Source organism: Eurytemora carolleeae, unplaced genomic scaffold, assembly GCF_000591075.1.
Source record: "Eurytemora carolleeae unplaced genomic scaffold, Eaff_2.0 scaffold742, whole genome shotgun sequence".
Lineage (NCBI taxonomy): Eukaryota > Metazoa > Arthropoda > Copepoda > Calanoida > Temoridae > Eurytemora > Eurytemora carolleeae.
Window position 1 is genome coordinate 1 of NW_019396683.1, and position 23,139 is coordinate 23,139.

Consider the following 23,139-nt stretch of genomic DNA (forward strand, 5'->3'; position numbering starts at 1 on the left):
TGTGTACAGTATAAAACAAAAACAAAAAAATTTGCAGATTAACTATATCTTTTCGCGCATTTGAAAGTGTTACAAAAATCAAAACTTTGGGACACATATTTTTGTAATTAACCTTCCCTGTGGCCATGTGTGGTCTAATACGAAATTTGGGCCCGATAGATTCGGCCGTTTTGACGTTTATTGTAGACAAACAGACAGACATGTAGTAAATGCACTACTTCATTAAAGGTTCTCGAACACGTATCTATCCAGGTTTTACTTAGCAATGCTAAACCCAGATACAATCTCATGAGCTATCGATGTCAATCAGACACTATAGCTCGTATTCTGTCAACGCCAAACCAATAGGCGCGATCTCGTCAGCTAACAATGTCAACAAGGACAATAGCTTTTAATCGATCAATGCCAAACCAATGGGAACGATCTCAGCTTGTATGTTTCAACAAGAACCAATTACTCTCTTGGCAGCAATCAAATCGTAGTTTCTATATCAACTGGGTATATTTCTAGATGTTAGATTAAACTTAGGTTTTAACAGCGTTAGTACAAGTTATGCGCTGTTATATATAACGTAGTTAAGCAATCACAAATGGGTTTGATATCTACGTATCTAGATTGGGTTAATCGCAATACATGATTTACATATTTACACATTTAGCTATATGGGCAATGTACAACATAGTTTATCTAGATTTACTATTGTGGCCTCTGTATTTATTATAGACACAAGCAAAGAATATAAATATTTTATTATTATTTTGGATCTAGAGAACCCTGACCTGGTCCAGCTGCTCGAGGTTGGGTTCTCTGTGAAGGGTCAACCTATCCTGGGAGTTTCAGTTACTTCAGGAGTTCTGAACAGAACCAGACTCAGGCCAATGGTAGGAAGCTAAGAGGGGGGGGGGGGTTATATGTTAAAAAACAAACGTCTATACAATAAAGAAAGATAGTTTTTAAAATTTTTTAGTCTGACAGGATAATAGTTAAGCTACAGAGCTGATTTCATTGAAAAGCTCTTGATAAATGAAGATAAGAACATGCGTATCATCTTGATTTTTGCTAAATATTTTAAAATCACTTTATAACATTTTTCTTTTTACAACTTTTTAAAAACCTCCCGATCATCTTACAAATAAGTTACTTTAAAAATTTTGTTAATCTTATATGGTTTGGTCTCTCAGGCTATTACTATATGCATTATACACATAGAAAATAGAATATATATTAGCGTGGAATTTAGAGAATTTTAAATGTTCACAAATTATATGCAGTAGAGTATATTCTATTCTTTTTGACTATACAGTACAGATTATACCCCCGGACCTTTTTTGAGTGAATAAAACTAAATATGAACATTTGCACTAAATCTTAAAAGATGTGCCTGTTAAAAATATGTCGGCAGGTCTTTTAATTATGTTTAAACTGTAGGTGAAGTATATTGGTAATATACATGGTAATGAACCGGTAGGTCGGGAACTATTGGTTCATCTTCTCCAGGTTCTAGTTCGAGGATACAGGCAGAGAGAACCAAGGATATTCAACCTTCTAGGTAAACAAACTATCCAATATCTATGTCTAGAAGTTTAAAACTTTAAATTTTTTGTTTCATCCTTAACTCTTAAATTATTCAATTTATAAAGATTAATTTTAATTTCTATTTTTAAATGTGAATTTCTGATTCACAAATCACAATGATACTCTCAAAAGATATGTTCGATAAAGAACGTAGGAGATATTTTTTCTTTGAAAATTTACTTTTTGTCAATTACTGTTTCTTTATAAAGTGACACGCGGAATTCTGTTTCAGAAAAATTTGAGGAAACTGAAGAATTAAACAAAGTTATAAATATCTTCTACATTATTAATCAAATAAAGATTCAAAGGGTATTGTTGTAAATCGACCATGCCCATCCTAAAACTTCAGGATTTTTTTTTTATTTTCAGATTCAAATTAAATTTTTCACATGCCTTTTCTATTTTGTCTAAAATCTAATAGATTTTCTTTTTATTGCTTAATTTCTTTATATGTTTGCAGAGCACACTAATATAACAATAATACCAACGATGAACCCGGACGGATTTGATAGAAGCAAGGAAGGAAAATGCTTTGGTTAGTATTTTAAGACGCATCTAGTTGGGGGGGGGGNTCCAAAAAAAAAATCAATTTTCAATTTCTTGGTTTTCGATCAGTTTCATTTTCAGACCTTTTTCGTCATTCTCTTATTTTCTTATTTTATTTTGTCGATTAAGGTACTTTCAAATTGCAGTTGTTTTTTGAATTAGCAAATTTTTAGAATTTCAAAAGATTCCATCAAAATTTACTGCAAAATCCCAATCAAAATTGGAAAAAAGGAAAATTTTAAGAAAATTAAGAATTACATTTTTTTTTATTTGTTTGTTTTTTATTAATTAAACCTGGAATCTAGGTGGTGACTATAAGACTGGAAGGTATAACGAAGGGAGGAAGGATTTGAATCGTGATTTTCCAACATGGCGGGATACTAACAAGAGCTTAAACCAGAACATGAAGGGCAGACAACCTGAAACTAAGGTACTAAAGGAATGATCAAGAGTAAAAAATGCAATTAGCTGCAAAGGGTTCTAACGCTGCGGCTAAATAAGGTTCGGGGGCCGATCGCTGCGGCTACATTGCCGCTGTAATGAAATTATACAAGAAAAGTCATTATTTTTTAGGCTTTAATGAAATTGATAACCTCTGAACCTTGGGTTCTATCAGCAAACTTCCATGGAGGTGCTGTGGTGGCCTCATATCCTTACGATGATTACAGGTTTTTAAATTGTACTAAAGGGACTTTAAACGTAGTTTTAAGTGACACTCCATTAGTAAAGTGGAGATATCAATGATTTCTTTTGAAGAATTGGTAATTTAAAATTGTGGGTTCTTTATGAAAGTCTCTTGCGGATTTCTTGCTACTGAAAAAAGGGAGAAAATTGTTAAGAGTTAAACAATTTTCAAGTTTTGAAAACATCAAAACCTTTGAGATCAGATACAAATGTGTTAAGGGTACCGTTGTGAATCGGGCATTATCCTCCTTAATTCGAGGTACAGTCACTTGAATATTGATCTATCTAAGAAATAATCTTATTCTTCTCCTCCGTTAAAATATATTTGATTCCAATTAAAGACTCTGATAATTACAGAAATTTAGGTTTTCAGTACATTTAATAGAAAACCAAATTAACTTTAGATGATAATAGTGATTGGTTCCAAACATATTTATAAATATATTATTTTAAATCCTTACACGGAACCACACTTTTTTTTCTTTGTGTATAGAGTAAACGAGGTGATACCACATCTTAGTTTTTAGAGAGATACCACAACTGAAAATACTCAGTTTTCAGATAGTATTACAATTATCTAGACCAAAGGTTCTCCATTGAGAATAGGTTTACGCAAACCGTGCAAGCTCTGCACTATAATAAAATTGTAATCTCTGTATGTTTGTTTGTCCGATCATAACTCATGAACCCCAATTCGCCTCAAATTTTGATTGGGGAACTCGGGAAAACCACGGGATTTTTCTTAGTGTGATTAACTATAAGTACACTGTTTGTTTGTTTGTTTGTCCGATCATAACTCATGAACCTCTGTGTACACTGGGCAACGCCTAGTATTATTTTTGTTGGAAATGTGAATACTTTAGGAGTACAAGACAGAGTGGAGTTTCTAAATCCAGAGATCATTCATTTTTCAAGCACCTCGCGGAAACATACGCAAACAACCATCAAACTATGCGGGATAATTCAAAATGCAGAAGCTGGAATTTTAAGGTAATATTACAGCATACAGTTTGTCTTATTAAACAATTTAGTCTTAACTACAGACGCACATTTTTTTGTGATTCATACCCAACTTGTGAATATATCACAAAAATATTTTTAGCAGAACCATGAGAAAAATGTGTAAAAAAGTATATAGATATCATGTAAATTGGAACACACTGCATATATCTATTCTTTTTTTCAATATTACTATTATTTAGAATGGAGTAACTAACGGGGCTGATTGGTATGCTTTAGGTATAAATAAAAAAAAAACAATCAATTAAGATTTTGCGGAAAATTGATTTAAAAATAGTAATTAACTAATGTATAGTTGGAGGTATGCAGGACTTTAATTATCTTTTCTCCAACGGAATGGAGATCACACTGGAGGTTTCCTGCTGCAAATATCCTAAAAAGTAAATTAATAATTGTTAATTAAAATACAAGGTTTGAGCCTTTTCCTCTAAACATCACTAATCAATTGAACATGAAGTTGCAATTTTTAACGTTTAATTTGATAATCGTCACCGAAACAGTTAAAATTTAAAGCGCTAACAGTTAATCCGCGAAAAACAGTTGACTCAAATTTCTGCGATCTCTCATGATTTAATTTTCCTCGTCATTTGTTAATCTTATTCTTTAAAGATATTCTAGGTGTTGACAACACAAAATTCAAAGAACCACAAATTTTTTTAAATTACATATCTCTTTTTTAAATCCATTTTGATGATTTTAATCTTGAAACGTTTAAAAATCATGTTTACTGAGGTTTAACTTTTTTCAGGGATCATCTTAACAAATTATGGGAAGAGAATCGGGACAGCTTGTTTGCATATATAGAACAGGTATAATATTAACTTTCCTAGTTTTTAATAATATCAAATATTATCGAAACATGTTTTTTTTCTTGTAAATGTTAATGAACAGGGAGTAAGGAATAGAAGAGAGATATAACTGACGCGGTTCGCCCTACCATTTGATTATACATGCTTTGCAGACGGTACTCCATTTGTATAAGAAATATTCAGAATAGGTTATTGTATACGCGGTAATTGTATACAAGCATATGTATAATCATATGGTAGGGCAAACCGCGTCAGTTATATCTCCCTTCTATTCCTTACTCCCGGGTTATTAATCTATCCAAATCTTGACACGTTCCATGGTTCACACTACTAAGTGGATACTTCAAATTAATGCACGATTTCAAGCGATCCTTCATGCATAGATGGCTACAATGCACGATTCAGAACAGCACTCTTAAAAGCTTTGTCTTATCAAGAATAAATTTGAGAACAAGGTTCAAATTTTGATAACGGATTATTTTTAATGGGGTTTTATTTAATAAAGTGATTTGAGCATTTCTACTGCAGAAAAATCTAAATAGCTATTATTAGAATTTAACATTTTTAAACTGGAAAAATGGCAGTGTCTTCTACGTTATTTAATAGACAAAAGTTTCAAGGGAACCGATGTGAATCGGTTCCTTCAAGATGATATAATTTATAATCTAGGTTCATAGAGGTTTCAAGGGTTTAGTGCTCAGGAACCAAATTCCAGTTAGTGATGCAATAGTACAGGTTAAACATTAAAAACATTTAATGGTGTTTTCAGGAAAAATCAAATTGGAAAAGGCTGATACGGAATGAAATAAAATAGTGTCGATAGAAAGATGTTATAATTCAGAACGTTAAATCGGCATTTTCTCCGAACACGGTTATCTTTGAAATAAGACTTATACAATGGGTAGCTAATAAGGTATTTAGTTTACCCTAAAAAAAAACCAAATAAGTGAAAGAAGATAAATTGATAATAGTGATTCAAAAAAACCTCATTCCAGCCTTCTGCTGGAATGAGGATTGACTTGAATTAAATTTGCAGTGGGAACTCGATAAATTCCAGGTAAAGCTGGGTTACCAATTTTCTTTATTCCAGGTATACAATCTGCAGTCTGGAGAGCAGACTAGAGATGTTCATAGTTCAGAACTAGGAGAATATTGGAAACTACTCTTACCAGGACAATATAGGTAGCTAACTATGTATACCTGCAGGACAATATAGTTAGGAAACTATATATACCTGCAGGACAATATAGGTAGGAAACTATATATACCTGCAGGACAATATAGGTAGGAAACTATATATACCTGCAGGACAATATAGGTAGGAAACTATATATACCTGCAGGACAATATAGGTANGGGGGGCGGCCGGGCGCGCGCCCTCCCCTAGCACCTGAGAGGGGGGGGGGCGCCCCCCCTTGCAGAATGAAAAGAAAGAAAAAATGGCGAAAATCAGTATCACAGGAATAAGAAAACCAATAGAGTTATTGTAGAAATTTTATTATACTATAGTTAGTTTTAAAAAAAGATATTTTTATCTTTCTTAATTCTCAAGGCTAAATTAAAGGAATTGAAATTTTGCCAGAAACTCTGATATTTTAATCCCTTTAATTTTATCTTTGAAACCCAATGTCGTAGATATTAAACTTTGAATTCTTTTGGTAAAATATTCCAAGTTTGAAATATCAAATGTTTACACCACTCGGTGCAAAGATTTAGGGATTAGAATAAACTCAGTTCCAAATCTAGAGAAAATGCTGAACCTGGCAAATTTCTAACTGATTATCATATTTGATAACTAACAAGATTTATCTTCTTTGGCAGAAGTTCCATAAAATCGAAAATAAATTTAGATTATGAATGTTGGTTAGATCAATCATTAATTCAATAACTTCAAGAGAAAAGGTAACATTATCTGTCCTTTTACAATGTAGATGATTGAATTTATTATTTAACTATGTATTTTTATGTTTTTTTTTCCCAGAAACTATAAAGGATTATTTCTTGCAATTTGATCTGTAATTAAACCAGGTACTTAAAAAATACTCTTTTGCGATTCGCACACATATTTAATGATTATGAATTGACTCATATCATTCATTTTACAGCTGTTGGAAGTATAAATTTTGTAAAAACACAAGAACAAATTAACCCGATTTGAATTGAACACAGCAAAATCTGCATGCAACAGCTTAAAATTTCCTTTTTTCGACTTCAAACCCTTTAAAAAGCACTTTTGTTTTTGAAAAATGTTCGAAAAGGGGGGGGGAACCCCCCTTAACCTCCCTAGACCCATACAAAATAATATATTGCCCCCCCCCCTAGCAAATGTCCTATTTGCGCCCCTGTATACCTGCAGGACAATATAGGTAGGAAACTATAATGAAAATAAAGAGAACATAAACAAAACATGAATACTTGGCTAATCAAAGCTTTTATGGGTACCCTTCTGAATCGCGGATTCCCATCTTTGCGTGGATATCTTGTGAAGTTAAAAGTTTAATGAATCGGACATGTCCCTTGATCAATTACATTAAAATTACAACAACAGTCTCTTTCACGCCTTCCTCAATACAGGGTGTCCCAAAAAGCATGGGAATTCAGTGACGAATTGGATATCGTCTTTGTCATGAATTAGCATTGTAATACCTATTTTCAAAAGCTAAAATATTATTATGCCTGCTTGAGTTTATTTTATGAAAACGGTAAAAGACTGTAAAGATGTGTCTTTTATGTCTCCGCAAGATGAACAGTTGAGACGGACAAGTTTACTCTATTGTATACTGTAATTTTCTTGTTTTAATAAGTACAACCGTATGCAGTCAAAACATATACAAACAAAATGTGAACATAGCAGACGAAACTCTTACAGATTACAGCTTTTCAAAGAATTATCTTAAAAGACGATATCGAATTCGTCACTGAATTCCCATGTTTATTGGGATACCCTGTACTATGAATTAAGTACAAATGTTCTAGAATACAAGGAGTAAAGAAGGATTGTAGTTGAGACGGGTTCAGGTATTCCTCAAAACTATGAAATAAGTACAAATGTTCTAGAATACGAGGAGTAAAGAAGGATTGTAGTAGAGACGGGTTCATGTATTCCTCAAAACTATGGATTAAGTACAAATGTTCTAGAATACGAGGAGTAAAGAAGGATTGTAGTAGAGGCAGGTTCATGTATTCCTCAATACTATGAAACAAGTACAAATGTTCTAGAATACGAGGAGTAAAGAAGGATTGTAGTAGAGACGGGTTCATGTATTCCTCGGATTTTATTCAGGTAATTTTACCACTAATAACTCGTTAGAAGTATATAGTGGTAGGTGATTATATGAATACAATTAAGACGACTTTTGATCGTTAACAAGCTTACAAGTGATCAAAAAGAAGCTTATAAATTGACAGTTTTCCTAGACTTCTATGTATATGTGTATCCATGCTGTTTAACAGCTTCATATAATTCAAAATTAAAATCGAAAGTCGTATTTATTGTATTGATTTCTGCGACAGTTTTTCCTGACTTCTATGTTATTGTGTATCTAGGTTCGAGGTTCTAGTTGGCTGAAAGTCGATCCACCCAGTGGGGTTTTCGTTTCGCAACCCCCCGGATCAACTTGGATCCGTAAAGACCTTACCGAACCTTTCCTGAAGCTGTGACTTACAATTATAGATTAAAAACTTTCAGAAATTAAGGACGAAACCTAAATGCTACAAAGAGTTAGGTGTGACAAGTTAAAGAGTTCAGGGACGAATATTTGATATGGAATTGATCAGGAACAATAGTTCCGAGACTCTTAACAGCATGTCAAACCTAGCTCTGTGTAGTATCTAGGAGATATGTTTAGTCTTGATTCGGTTGAGAAAGGTTACGACCTTAATTTTCAGAAGTTCTTAGTTCAGCTTCAGGAAAGGTTCCGTAACTATGACGGATCAAAATTGATCCGCAATAAATTAAACCCAGCCTCAGAAACTAAGAAAAACTAATTAAACCAAAACCTAATATAAAAATATTATTATGACAAATTTGTTAAGGTGAATGTGACTGGGTTACAGCCTTTGGTTCGAGGCGATCTGGTTTTGGATAAAAGAGAAGAATGTACAAAAAGTAAAAATGAAGAAGAATGGATAAAATTATAGTTCTGTAATATTAACTCCGTGCACTCGTCTCTTAAATATCATACTTTGTGGTATTACCCTGTATTACTATTAAACATACAGATGAAATTTAAAACATAACATAACAGAAATATAAATAAATAAAATGATCAACCATCATTTTGTCCACCATTACGACTGGCAGGTTGTGAAGGGCTAAGCAATAGTCAAGTTAAACGGCAGGTCGGTATTTAATAATTAAGAAAACTAATTCTGAAAACGTATCCACCCCCAAAGTAGGAGAACTCCTACTCCAAAACTTTTTGAACGTCGAATTTGCGCTCAAACTCAGGATTTACAGATCTTTAAAAAGTTTGATATGTTTAAAATGAATCCGAAAGAAGTTTTCCACAACACTGCATACTCAGTTCAACTAACTTACATAGCCGGTCACTCCCTTTAAGTAAAAATTAAACTAAATAAATTTTAATACAGAGAGAACCAGAACAGGTTAATTTTTAAAGATTACATTGTAACTATTATGATTTTATAAATTATGGAAAGGGCTTAATTAGAGAGTTACGAATACTATTAAAAATTTTGCGACATTTCTAATCAAAATGTTTTGAGATTGACGACTTGAATTCCACTTTTTACTGATCGTCACTGTAAGAAATAAATCAATTTATGACATGAATATCTTCACAATCTTCTATCTCCACCAGTTCCTGTCTTGTCTCCGGGGTCTCCAGTTCAACTAGATCCTCGTCCACATCTAGACCTTCTTCTTCAACCTCGCGACACAGTTCAAAAGGTTCTCCAGCCTTTCTGTTTACGGGAACAAGTTTTTAAAAGTAGATCTAATCGATTTTTTAAAAAACCATTTACATGCATTGACATTTACAAAGAATTGTAGAATTTCATGTCAATCGAGAGACAACTTGAAAAGCGTTTTTAACTATAAAACAACTTTCGGCAGTCATTTTTTGACCTAATTTGCCTTCATAAATCAAATCACTTTGAATTGAATTAAATTGAGTCGAATCGAATAAAATAATAAAATCGAAATATAATCTAAACCGTTAACCCAGGTCTTCTTTTAATTAATGTCCCTGTGTCCTGAGAGTACATGTTCCCTCAAAGCTTTTATGGTTGGAAACTAAAAATAATATTTATATCAATTGTTTTCACTTCTAGGATTCTTTATGCTCTGCAACAAATAAGAATGATGAATTAATGCCCATTTCTAACAGAGCATAAGCAATACAGTTGTTTTCATAGTTGTAATTTTTTTATATTTAAAAACTTAGGAACAAACATAAAAAATAAAAATATGGAAAAAAACAGCACCATAGGGATCACTTATGCAGAAAATAAGGATTAAAACCAAAACCAAAAATAAAAATGGCCGCCCCGGTAATTACCTTCTGCGCGCATGCCGCGCATACATGACTGTCTGGTGCTAGATGTTCTGACTCCACGTGGTTCTGACAGGAAAGTTTGGCGTAGAAAATACGTTTGCACTCGGTGCACTTCCAGCTTTTATCAGGAACCTATAAATGATTTTATTTCTTAAAAAAAAAAACAAAAAAAAATTCCAAAAAAATCCAATTCCACTTCATTCAATTGAGATCAATTTCATGGAATAGAAAATCAAAGAAAAGGATTTCCATAAAAGGTAATTAATTAAAAAGAACAGAACTTTTAACTTCTCAATGAAATAAAGGGGGGGGGGGCCACAAAGCAAACATCCAAGAAAAATGTAACAGCAGAATGAGGGAGGGAGGGGGGCTATGCGGCCATGAGCCCAGCAATATCCAGTTCGAACCCAGGTAGTAAGCAGAATCCTGCCCGAGCCCCGCGGAATCCTTTTCGAGACAAGCAAAAGAATGCTCAAAAAATAAACTTTTATTTATTGATAATTGACTTAAAAAAGAAATATGTTCAAAAATGAAAACGTGGAGGAATTACTGAAAAATAAAAATCAATGCTTTAAAACTCTTTTTAGTGTATAACTTTGTCTTCTTAGATTTACCAAATATTTTGATGAGTAGAATAAACTAAACTAACCTTAAGAATAGCTGTGAGAAACCCTCCTCCACCTGCTCCAGCAAGTGTTCCTCCAACCGAGTAGGGTTCCAATGCCGTGAAGATATTCTTGACAAGCTCCGGTTCAGCTCCAGGTGCCAGGGTTCGCTTAATCCGCCAATATTCAGTCAAACAATCTCCGAGGCAGTTAATATTTTCCTGTGTTACCGCCTCCCAACAGGTTCCCGCCAGGCGGTAATTTTCCTGAAAGCATTGATAGATCGTTGGTTCCCGACTGTACCAGTTTCTGATCACGTTCTGAAGCAGGTTCTTTGCCAGGCGGGGTTTCCCGGTATACAGGACAAGGAGACGCTTCTCCAGGGCAGTGATAAATCCTGGAGAAGGTTTAAAGGGTTGGACACTTACTGAAACATTATGATCCTGTGGTGTTGTCCCTAGATTGAAGCCTGGATGTAATCCTCCAACCTGATCCTGCCATCCCCCTCCTGTTGTCAACAGCTGTTCAACAACAAGCACAGCATGAACAACATCACGAGTAGAGAACCTGCAACCTACTGCAGTCCAACATCCTGCTACCACAGCTCCAGCAAGTATACTAGATGTTCCCAAACCACTCCCTTGGGGGAGTTCAGACCACAGTTTCAGTCTTAATCCTGAGCCAAGAATATTCTTCAACTGAACTTGAACTGAATCATTGCTTTCCAAACTTAAAAGTTTTGCTGAAATCAGACAACATTTGACCAGGGCTCCCTTTGCGGTTGGGTTACAATGATTCTCCAGATCGGAGTGTGATCTGATGAACACAACCTCTCCTTCATCCAGGACTATTTCTATCTGTAGTTCAGGTATTCTCCGCACAAGGCAACCAATAGGCTTCTTCCCATTTAGGGTTATTGCTAGATCCACAACCTTACCTCCAAGTTCGTAGCATATTGGTGGCGTATCCGTCCATCCTCCGGAGAGATCTAACCTGGCAGGACATTGAATCTTAATCTCCTTCTCCATGTCCGGCCTAGCCTCTGCAGCACTAAGATCAACCATGATCTGGGATTCTGCAGACATGACTGTTCTCCTGATAAGAAGTTGAACCACGCCCTCGTAATGACGAGCAGCACGAACCATCCTTACTGGTCTATCCAACCATAAAGATCTAGCCTTGGTTAAAGCAATCAATCCATCTACATATTCTCCTTTCTCCATCAAACTAAACCCATGAGAAAAATCCTTATTATTTGCTGGACCGCTTCGTAACCCCCCTTCGCCCTTTGCCATGCATCCAAGTAAATCGGCAGTCATAGCCAAGATAAAGGCAAGCCTACTTGTTCGCTCTGCCAGGTCCTTGGTTGCTGAATCCGCAAGTGCCATCTTATCTAAGACCTGGAGCAAAACAGTGCTCCAACCATCTTTCACGGCAAGATTAAAGATATCAGTATACTTGGTAGGGTTGATAAGTTCTCCAGTCTCCTCTAAACTCCTACAAACCATCTCCTGGTGCAGTGATGACCTGGTTGCCAAAGAAACTCCTATATCATGGTTAGAAGTGATAAACTCCAGACTCTGGAGTTCCCCGTTAACCCTATAAAGCTTAGCAGTATACATTGTCCGAAAATTATCCGAAATATTATTCCAAACTTGCTCTGGGGTTAGATTAAGCTGGTTTAAAGCATCAGTCCATGGTATCCCGAACAGCTGACCTCCATGACCATTACATGGCTCAAAAAATTTATCCGTCAATGAGAAGATAACAGAAACCAGGGTTCCAGAGACATTGTAAATAATATTCACAGGATCTTTGCAAATATTCAACATTACACTGCTCTCTTCCTTCAAATTGGCAGTGTATCCCATCACAAGTTTGCAGGATGTATCCTTGATGGAAGAATCAAAGATTATAGAATCTCCTAATCTGAAAACCAAACTTGTATTTCCAAATGTGTATGGATGAATTAATTTACACTGAATAATCAGTTCTGATTCGTCCAAACTTTCCCAAGGAGGAAGATATTTATGCTCCAGTCCCTTGAGAACATTTTCCACAATCCGAAACTCTCTCATCTCTGCCCAAACATGTTTCCGAGCCGCCACCATGGCTGGGGAGGAGTGGCGGCCACGGAACAAAGTTTTCCCGCAATTTCCGATGAGAAAATCCGCAAAGGAAACCTGTGTACAGCAGGCGGTAAGAATATCATAGTACAAGGATATTTTTAGAGAAGTTTCCCCGCTATCTGCACCCATATATGTACATCCATCCAGGGGGGTCAGGCAGTGAAGTTTAACCAACGTCTCAGCAACCTTGGGAGAGAACCAAAGAAGACCACTTAAGATGTTAACCATTCCGTCTTGACAAAATTTCTCAATCTCATTCCTAAAAAATTATCAACATGAAAACTTGTCAAACAAATTTAATTTCTGTAATAGGAAAAAAGTACAATGTGTAGAAGGGGGGTTGTGGGGGATGGGGCTTTCCTTAAACATTTGTGCCACGGGCGAAATTTTATAGAGGAAATTTACATCGACAGTGTAAATAAATATGATAAAAGGTGTTTTTTTTTCTTTTCAGTTTATAAAAATAAACATTTCGCACTTTTTTCTGCTTATTATTGATGGATTTTCAAGAAAAAAAACTAAAAATTGACATTTTTTCTAGGTCAGAAATACCACAAAACGGGCTGACTATATACAATCCAATAAAAAGACAAGGTATATAAATACTTGTAATGAAGATAAGACCATTAGAACTTACTTATCAGGTTGATACAGAATATTTTGCAGAACTGAGTTTGATCCGGAGACTGCAACTCCGTGCTGGGTCGCGTAGTGGAGGGAAGACGGGACGGAAAACAAGGAGATATCTCCGGAGTAATCAATTCCTTTCGAAACATTTAACTCCCCTAAAATAAAATATTGATCTAAAATCTAAATACAATGTTATTTTCATAAAAATGAGAAAATCATTTTCGTGAATGGAACAATAAACCTGCAACCTACTGCAGTCCAACATCCTGCTACCACAGCCAGCGTATCCTGGTTTTCAAGTACCCCAGCGGGGATAGGGTTAATTTCAAAACCTAGCTAAGAACCTTCCCGTGGATATGATGAGCAACTAACTCAAAATTTGAGAAAAATTGGTTATTTAAGCCAAATCGATTGAATTTGATACATCGACGGTTGTAAACTAATAAATTAACACAGTTAAGGTCTGATTCCAGGTTCACAGGGAAATTCACTATAAGAACATCCAAATGTGACTGTATCTCCTGTATTAGAGACTAAAATTAACATAGATGCCCCCAACCTCAAAAAAATAAAGAACGCTGTTCATGAATTTAAGAATTTGTTTTATACAGATTCCTGTTAGTCAAATAATTTGATGCAGAATTTTTGAGATTTCTCGACTCAAGATTTTTAATGGCAATGTTAAAAAAATCTAAGAACATTTGAAAAGTAAAGAACTTCCCGGTTTTTAAGCCAAATCTTTAAATTAATAGCAGGGGGCAACTATGATTAAACCATTTATTTAATATTTTATCACCTTGTTCCAACCATAACACTAACATCAAAAAGAAAGGAGTCCTCCCGCACTTCCTATCAACAAGTGCTCATTTATTCTAAGGTTTAGCAGGTTCTCATATTTTTTATCTGTGCTAACATGCGAAGTTCTTAAACTTTTTTTAAAAACCGAAATGCTTTTTTCATTAATAATGATAAGATAAAGTTATCCATATGCATTGCCATAATGAAATGTTTTTATGATTATGAAGACGACAGTATTAAGAAAATCAGAATATGATTTATAATATAAATAATTGGTGACTCTTATATCTAAAAAATCCCATATCAAGAACATTTTTTAATTTCTGGTTTACAGGGCGCTTTCTATTTGCAAATCTTACGTACATTTTGAAATACTAAAAGTAAAAAATTTGATAAGATTTTTCTGTCTTCATTGGTGGATTTCCAAAATTAAAAGAAAAAATCAAAATGAGGCAAAATCTTTGAATTCTGAACGGCAGGCGGGTTAACCCGTTTTAACGTTTAATGGGGTACCTACAATGGATGAGATTTCAGAGACGACTGTACGGAATTTGTACATTCCGTTTCCTTAAAATCATAATGCCCTGCAACTGTAAACTGGATTCTTTCTTTGCCAAATATTTGACACTGTAATCAATGCAGAAGACATTAATTTACCTTGAAATCGTAATGTAAAATGAGTATCTGCATTCTGCATTAAATAAATATATCAATTAATTTGTTTCATAAAAAAATTATAAATAAATAAATTGATAAAGTTAAAAATAAAAGATGTGTGCAAGTCTTTAAAAAAAAGATAGAACGAGTTCAACAAGTTACATACATTCATAAGTTCCGGTCTCTTAAAATTCAAAGTTGGACCCCTAAGACTGTCAAATGAGGGAGGAAAGGCAACCTAACCCACACAGCTTCTGAACCTCATTTTACATATTTGCGGCAGTGCGCGTTCCCATAGGGCTTCCGAACCTCCACCAAACAGTCTTCCGGGAATGATCTTCTGTTTATAATCGTCAATTTAAATGTATTAAAACAAAATTTTCAAATTTTAACTCTATGATGGCGTTTAAATTGCTAAAATTATATTTTTCCCTGATAAAGCTAAAGATTAATATGCAAGAATATAGAGAAAATAGCTTTTAAATATAGATTTGTTTCCTCAACAAATCTTGGAATGGCTGGGACTTTCATCTAAATAGCTTTTACTAATAAGTAGACAAAAGAAAAATGTTGATTCGAAAAAACACCGCAGTTCGTAAATCTTCTTTCTAGTTATTAAGATATTCAAAGAAAACAAAACTCTTTTATAACCTAATTTGTTTAAAACTGTTGGGGCTTTTTTTACGAGCGCTACAGATTTGAAATACATTATAGATAATTTCTTTAATTTGAGCGTTGCCGAAATTGCCTTTTAAAGTTGTTTTCCAGGTAAACTAACTTACTACGCTTTTCGTCTGCAAACAGAATTTGTGTAGGTTTACGTTCTGACGTAACAGATTCTTGGACCAATCAGAGCCTAAACTAGGAAAAACTAACCAATCACAGACGTAGATTTATACAAAGGGGAGGGGGAAGGGGAAAGAGCAGAAACGCGATATCAAACTAAATCTACAAAGTTTTGGGTTTTCCAGCCCGAACTTTGATTTTAAAACAGAAAAAAAACTATGAAAATGGTAAGGAAACTAAAGATGGACTACCGTGCTTAAATAATTGAATTAGTCCCGTTTTAATTAGAAATTTACGATTATAAATGGAAGATCATTCCCGTAAGACTCTTTGATGGAGTTTCAGAAGCCTTATGGGGACGCGCACTGCCGCAAATAAGTAAAATGAGGTTCGGAAGCTGTGCGGGGGAGGTTGCCTTACCGCCCTTGTTAAATAGAACCATTTTTATATTTGATATTTAAGCAACTGGTAAACTTTTTACTTTTTAACTACATGACATACACATAAGATTGCTCAATTGTCGTCTTCTAAATCCTAAGATTTATAGGGCTCGCTGTAAGAATGAGATTGTAATGTATTTCCCACCTGGACCAGGCGGTCCTTAGTGAGTCCCTCCAAGGCCTCCTCTAGGGTTGCCAACATGTCTCTGTCCTCTTCCGTCTGGTTCCCGGACTCAGCTATCACCCGTAGGCTGGCCAGGTCCTGGATCAACATGGTCACAGCGGTTTTGAATGGGGGTCATCTAAAATTACGTTGACACAGACAAATAATAATAATAATTGAGTGATTAGTGGAAGCATTGCTTAGAAAAGTTCAGCGGTTTGATAAAAAAACCAGCCTTTACAGCTAAACCGGTTTTGTGCTATGTTTACAAGATCTTAGTTTAATTGAATGAAACATGAAACATAATTAGTTCTAAGAGGTGGAGAAAGGGAAATATGAAAATAAAGTTTAACAAAAAAATGCTGATAATCCATTCCTCTTGACACTCTTGGGAAAGCATCGCCATTTCAGCGATATCACAACCCTAATAGAATATTCAGATTAATCGAAGACACATAATTTGTGCAAAAAAATAGTGAAAAAAGAAATGTAAAAAAATAATGTAAACAAAAAGGATAGACAGTACCTTGACAGACTTTAAAAACTTTTGTGTGACATATGACTGTATGAGAAGAGTAGAAAGATTTAGTGACATATCTTCTGTTATATCCTATCTGTTCGGTTCCATAGTAGTATAAACCTATCGTGTAAGAATTTCCGTTCTTAAACGACTCAGGATAAAAATGTTCAATAATTTTATCTTCCTAACTCTGAGCCCGTGTAAGAATGGTAATTAATGCTCGGTCAGAGCGTGAAAGAATGTATATTTTATGAAACTATAGTGTACTTCATCATTCTTCCTCACCTCCTCGTGAATTTCATAATGAACGTGATATAAAGTAATCATCGTGCTATAAAGTTAAATTAGCTGTACTTTATAGCACGTGTGCTATAAAGTTTTGATTGGTTCGCGGGTTTTTTCAAAGAAATTTAGGATATTTCCAAAATATTTTTTTTTCAATTGAAATGAAAATAAAATTGAAATCAACTTAAAATTTTGACTTATGCTTTGATGCAAAGCTTATTTGATCTATAAATAACCATTGGAATAATACAATACAGAAACGTTTCATAAAATTACCTTTAACCCTATTATACTGGTACAACGTGCTATGAAGTTTTAAGTCTTGAATTTTCTCTATATCACGAAGGTTATCGCCTTTATAGACTATATTTTGTACCTCGCTAAAGCTCGGGACAAAATTAAATCTAAAAAGACTTGAACCTTCTAGATAAAGAGACGATTTCTGTCCAAAAAAACTTTATAACACTGCGAACGAAAAAAAACAGTGTTATAAATAGTTATAATATATTCTTACACGCTCCAAATATTACAGTGTTATAAATAGTTATAATATATTCTTACACGCCCCAAACATTAAAGAATGGAAATTATTACAATAGTTGAAGAATATTCATTGACAACTATGATATAATATCAATATTAACTCGACGAGATAAATATGCCTGAATAGACGGAACTAAAATGCCAAGCCAAACAATCTGAAAATGCTCTATATGCATAGTCGCAAATTTCTCTGCTGAGATTTAATCGATTAAAACTTAGATTATAATATCGGATATCTTCGTCTCAGAAGACGCGTGAACTTGTGAAGTTAAATTCTTACTTAAAAATATTATCAGTAAACTCTAGCTTACATCAGAAATATTTTCAGTGATTGAAATCTCCGTCTTCAGGCCCTGGGAGTTGTCGGAGAAGAATTCATCCTCTCTAACTACTGGTTCATCAACCTTCATAGATTACCTATAAATCTAGAGATAAATTAACAGTGCTTAGAATTCGAATCCCAGAAGTACAAAAAATGTTTGCAAAGTGTATATCTATCCTGTGTTTTGGGAATCACTAACCCTTGTACGTATAAATTAGATTTTGTAGTACCAACTCTCAACCTCCCCTCTCTCATATACATATATCTGTAATACTATATCTACTTCGTCATATATTATAATTATAATTATTAATGGGAAAAATATCAATCAAAACCTGTTAAGAAACTAATCTCTGAACAGGTTTCCTCAAGTTTTAGTAAAAAACGAAACAACATTTGAAAATTCTTTATTTGTTTAAAAAATTCGGTTAATCCGAAAGATTTGATAATGGCATGAATACGGATCCGGATCTATTTTTTCCCCAGTATTCTAAGCACTGGACTCAATTCTAACTCATCTAATTTCCAAAATGAACTTGGGGTCGTAAATAAAATGAAATATTTCTAAAAAATAATAATCTAAGGATATCAAATTATAATATTAACTTACCTCATTATCCTGGAACACTGTATCTATTTGTGGAATGATCTCTACATCTGTTCCATGATTCTCTTCTCCCTCTTGTTCCAATTCTAACTAAGAAATTGTATTTTATTAGAAACAGTTTATAATCTTTAAACATATGGAATATGAAAGTTAAACATTTATTGAGTACTTTCACAGGGGTGTAAAACTTTGAAAATCTTTCCAAAAACCATCGATGACTTTTCCTGGCATGGTAATTCATTTTCAAATGTTTTTTTTTTGTATGCTGATATTCTACTTTAAAGGGAGTGACCGGCTATGTAAGGTAGTTGAACTGAGTATGCAGTGTTGTGGAAAACTTCTTTCGGATTTATTTGAGACATATTAAACTTTTTAAAGATCTGTAAATCCTGAGTTTGAGCGCAAATTCGACGTTCAAAACTCCTACTTTGGGGATGGATACGTTTTCAGATTTAGTTTTTTAATTATTAATTAACGACGACGAAAAATAAAGTAAAAATTATACAGTAATCTAATTAGATGGCTAGGAACACATTTCACAAAAGAAATTTGTCAATAAATCAATGCTAAAATCGATTATTTCGTTTTCATTATTATATTGAATTTCTAATTTTCTTTGAATTTATTCGCAGATTTCTTCAAATTCTTTAAATGTCGTCTTTTCAATAATAATTCCAGAAAATCTTTAGAAAATCTTTGTGAATAATGAGAAACCAGAATAATGAGATAATAGAAACTAATAATTGAACAAGATTACTTACTTTCGATGATAAGATTAATTTTATTTTCTCAAAATGTTCATAAAAATGACGTCTGTAGTTTATTGTAGAATATATTTACATTTTATGTCGTCGTTAATTAATAATTAAAAAAACTAATTCTGAAAGCGTATCCACCCCCAAAGTAGGAGTATTGAGCGTCGGCTTTGCACTCAAACTCAGGATTTACCGATCTTTAAAAAGTGTAATATGTCTCAAATGAATCCGAAAGAAGTTTTCGAAAACACTGCGTACTCAGTTCAACTACCTTACATAGCCGGTCACTCCCTTTAACACTACTTTTACTTATTTCTAAAAGATTATATATTTAAAAACCCAGATAGAATGTGGACTTTCAAAGATGACTGCACAGAATTAATTCAGCCTTCCCTTACATTTAAAGCTTCCTACAGCTGTAAGCTTCTTTCCTTGCAAAGTCCTTTAATACTATTTCAAGACTATTTTGAACACATTAAACCATGTTTAAATTTCAAATTTTTATATTGAGGTCGTCGCAAGTGTCTCATCTTTTGTGGGTAACTCTGTGTATATATATAAACCCTACCTCGTTAAACCTAGAGAACTGGTTTCTAGACGCAGGTTTAGGTCTCTTCTTAAAGTTCACGACCTAAACAAAACTAAATCTTTAAAGGAACTGTAGACGTCATTTCAAATGACTCTCCAGTCAAATTAGGAAGAAATTGTCGTTTTTCTTTCATGAAGAACATTCATTCTTAATCTGACACAATGTTAAAGAGTAATGTGGTGAATCGGACCTAATTGAAATGTAACTTCATTGACTGATAAAACATAAAAACAAACTCAAATTTTATCGTTTTTTTTTAATGTAAAGAAGAAATTCGAGACTTCAGCATTTGGCAGAAAATATCATTAATTTTAAAATTTCTAACATAATTATGGAGAAGAAAGAGTTTTCCTGATGACTCTTTCCCCCCATCCTTCGATAAATAGCAAGTCTTTCTTTACCTTGCTGACTTTTATCTCATCCTCAGAATCATATGATGTTGGAAGATATGACCGCTTTCCATGACCTCTGATGGAAGATGTTGGACCTCGCCTTTCAGCCTCACCTTGGGATGGGTGCCCTTGAGGTTCCGAGGTTGAGGTTGAAGATTGAGAAGGTTGGTTAAGGACGGATTTTCTAGTCTTCTCTGACAACGAGACAGAACTCACGGTTTTTTGGTTTATTTTAGTTTGAGATTTCTTAGTTTTCTCCGGGGTCAAGTTTTGTTCTTCCTATGAAAATATGGAGGTACAACAGCATTTCTTAAGATCAAATTAATTTTGATGCAACGGATCCTGGATTCGTCGTGTATTTGTATGTATCCATACCCAGATCATAATTATTCTTCAGGTTTTACTAATTTAACTTTCATCAAATTTTTTCCTTCTTGTCACTAATTTTTGTACTTAACTTGATTTGGCATTCAATAATTAGGAAGGTTAAAATAATATATTACTGCGGATCCAAGGGTTAAAATATGGACCAAAACAAAATATTGGGCTCTAAGCCCAAATCAAAATAGTTAAAAAATCGCATATTAACAAAAATTTCCAAATTTCTAAATGGTTCACACAAAAACAAGCGAAATGAGAAATAAAATGTTTTAAAATTTCTTAATAGTTAAATATTTAATATTTAAGAAATGTTCAAGACCTGGATCCGGATAAAATTTTTAAAAGCAGATCCAGGATCCGGATCTGCATCAAAATGAAATGGATCCTCAGCACTGGTTTTGGTTGATATTTTTCTACTCGAATCCGAATCCAGGAAGCACATATATTGCGGATTAGGACTAAGCACATGGGCCGAGTATGTATTAAAGGATAATAAAATATATTTATGAAAAACTATAGTTTCGAAAAAATACCTTAGAGGTGGAAGGGTAGGTAAGACCACGAACCTGAAAACACACAATTGTAATATATCAAAATCTTTTTTAGTGCTTTTTAACTATTTAATCATTAATGGCAATTCAAAATATAATAACAAAATCAAAGCTTCTTTTCCAAGTTCAATCTGGTTTGATATTACGAAATCAAAACTGGAGAGTGGCCTTATAGGCTTGAACAGTGACCATTCAACATTCTGACAAGAATAATAGAATTCATTTTATCTTTAAGCATCATTTTTTTGAAGAAAAACAAACTTTAAAACAAAAGACACTTTCTAAACCCTATTTCTCATGCAACCCAATGTCGTATACCTTAGACATTTCAAACTATGAATTCTGTTAGAACAACTATTCTGAGTTAAAAAAAATAAAAGGTTTACACCATCAGGTTGCACAGATATAGGGTTTCGAAAATACGAGTTTGTGGCAAAGAGTCAATTTCTTTACCTCTAATTCTTTAGCTAGACGAAGGAAGGAATTAAGGTTGTCTCGACATACCATAACTTCACCCTGGTACATGAAATCCAGGATACTTTGCAGGGTTTCATAGTTTACACCCTGTACATAGAATACGGTACATGAAATCCAGGATACTTTGCAGGGTTTCATAGTTTACACCCTGTACATAGAATACGGTACATGAAATCCAGGATACTTTGCAGGGTTTCATAGTTTACACACTGTACATAAAATACGGTAGATTGCTTAAATGTCATCTTCTTATTCCAGAATTTTATGAATCGCAACTATGCAAGTTTTAACTCGAAACGTGAAGATTGAGAAGTGGCATTAAGATCATCATTCTTTGCGGGTTACTTGTCCTTAAACACAGATATATACAAGGATGGGTATATTGTATATATATTACTCAGTATACTCTTGAATACTGAACTGTAAGATCTCCAATGATAAGCTTTACACTATCAATTTATCCTGTTTGCGAATGAAGACACCATTAGAGAACCCCCTTTTCAGTTAAATTAGTAGCTTGGCAACTACTAGAATGTCCGATTTTTTTTTCAAAATTAGCCGAAATGAAGATTGAGGAGTGGCAATAAAATGATCATTCTTTGCAGGTTACATGTAACTTACATACAAATATATACAAGGACTAATATATTGTATATATATTACTCAGTATACTCTTGAATACTGGAATGTAAGATCTATATTATACCTGAAGATATATACAAGTTAGTAGCTTGCAACTACTATGATGTCCAAAAATATTTTTGTTTTTTCTTAAAAATTAGCCAAAAAGATATGAAAGATGTATTTTAATAAGATAAAATGAAGAACAAGAAATATAGAAATGTTTGTATCTGCTATCATATAGCTATTTATACTCTTGAATACTGGACTGTAAGATATATATTATACCTGGAGATATATACAAGGATGGATACTGCTAGCTGTAGATGTATTACTCAGTATACTCTTAAATACTGGACTACAAATGGAAAGAACAAGTCGATGACAGAGCAGTTCCCTTAAAAAATGTTCAATATAATAAAACAAGACATTCATATATACATGTTGCCTATAGACGGCGAAACAGCTGGACCAGATGTGGACACTCATGGGTGGCCCCGTGTTATAGGCTAAAAAAATTCGATAATTATTTTTTTGGTTTTATTAAAACTTTTATCAAATTGTTTTTTCCATGGGGCAACGTCGGGATGCTCAGCTAGTAATCAATAAAAATGAAGATTTTAAAAATAATCATTAAACTTTACTGTAAACATAATACTAGCTTGAGAACCCAGCTGTGTCTAGAAAATGTCAGGGAATTCAACTGATTTCTTAGAAATTGTCGTTTTTCTTTCA

At 33.8% G+C, this 23,139-nt stretch overlaps 2 protein-coding genes and 1 long non-coding RNA gene across 6 annotated transcripts; 1 reads left to right on the top strand and 2 right to left on the bottom strand.

Annotated features, from left to right (window-relative positions):
- Positions 1–768: 768 nt before the first annotated feature.
- LOC111707342 (carboxypeptidase D) lies at positions 769–8,910 on the top strand (the record flags this gene model as incomplete). Its single annotated transcript, XM_023480436.1, is given in 13 exon segments — positions 769–881; positions 1,429–1,549; positions 2,036–2,110; positions 2,427–2,551; positions 2,695–2,789; positions 3,669–3,795; positions 4,008–4,044; positions 4,121–4,205; positions 4,574–4,634; positions 5,304–5,369; positions 5,725–5,816; positions 7,854–7,917; positions 8,670–8,910. Coding segments are annotated over 13 exon segments (1,166 nt in total), but the record flags the coding sequence as incomplete, so codon positions are not given.
- Positions 8,819–9,213, bottom strand: LOC111707344 (uncharacterized). The gene is made up of 2 exons (XR_002766414.1): positions 9,175–9,213; positions 8,819–8,948 (listed from the first exon to the last, which is right to left on the bottom strand). It is a non-coding gene; the product is annotated as an uncharacterized LOC111707344 (long non-coding RNA).
- Positions 9,214–22,854, bottom strand: LOC111707341 (protein tramtrack, beta isoform). 4 transcript variants are annotated; one of them, XM_023480433.1, is made up of 12 exons: positions 22,693–22,854; positions 21,760–21,870; positions 21,289–21,321; positions 20,384–20,653; positions 19,962–20,024; positions 18,642–18,728; positions 18,021–18,113; positions 16,749–16,785; positions 16,344–16,462; positions 10,157–10,285; positions 9,845–9,891; positions 9,214–9,560 (listed from the first exon to the last, which is right to left on the bottom strand). In XM_023480433.1, the coding sequence occupies exons 1-12, from the start codon at positions 22,837–22,839 to the stop codon at positions 9,413–9,415; spliced, it is 1,284 nt and encodes a 427-aa protein (XP_023336201.1). In that variant the 5' UTR covers positions 22,840–22,854; the 3' UTR covers positions 9,214–9,412. The 4 variants fall into 4 exon arrangements, with proteins under 4 accessions (XP_023336201.1, XP_023336199.1, XP_023336202.1 ...); XM_023480431.1 differs by having other exon boundaries at positions 16,344–16,460; positions 16,738–16,785; XM_023480434.1 differs by having other exon boundaries at positions 16,344–16,460; positions 16,738–16,785; positions 21,760–21,822; positions 22,693–22,822.
- Positions 22,855–23,139: the final 285 nt, after the last annotated feature.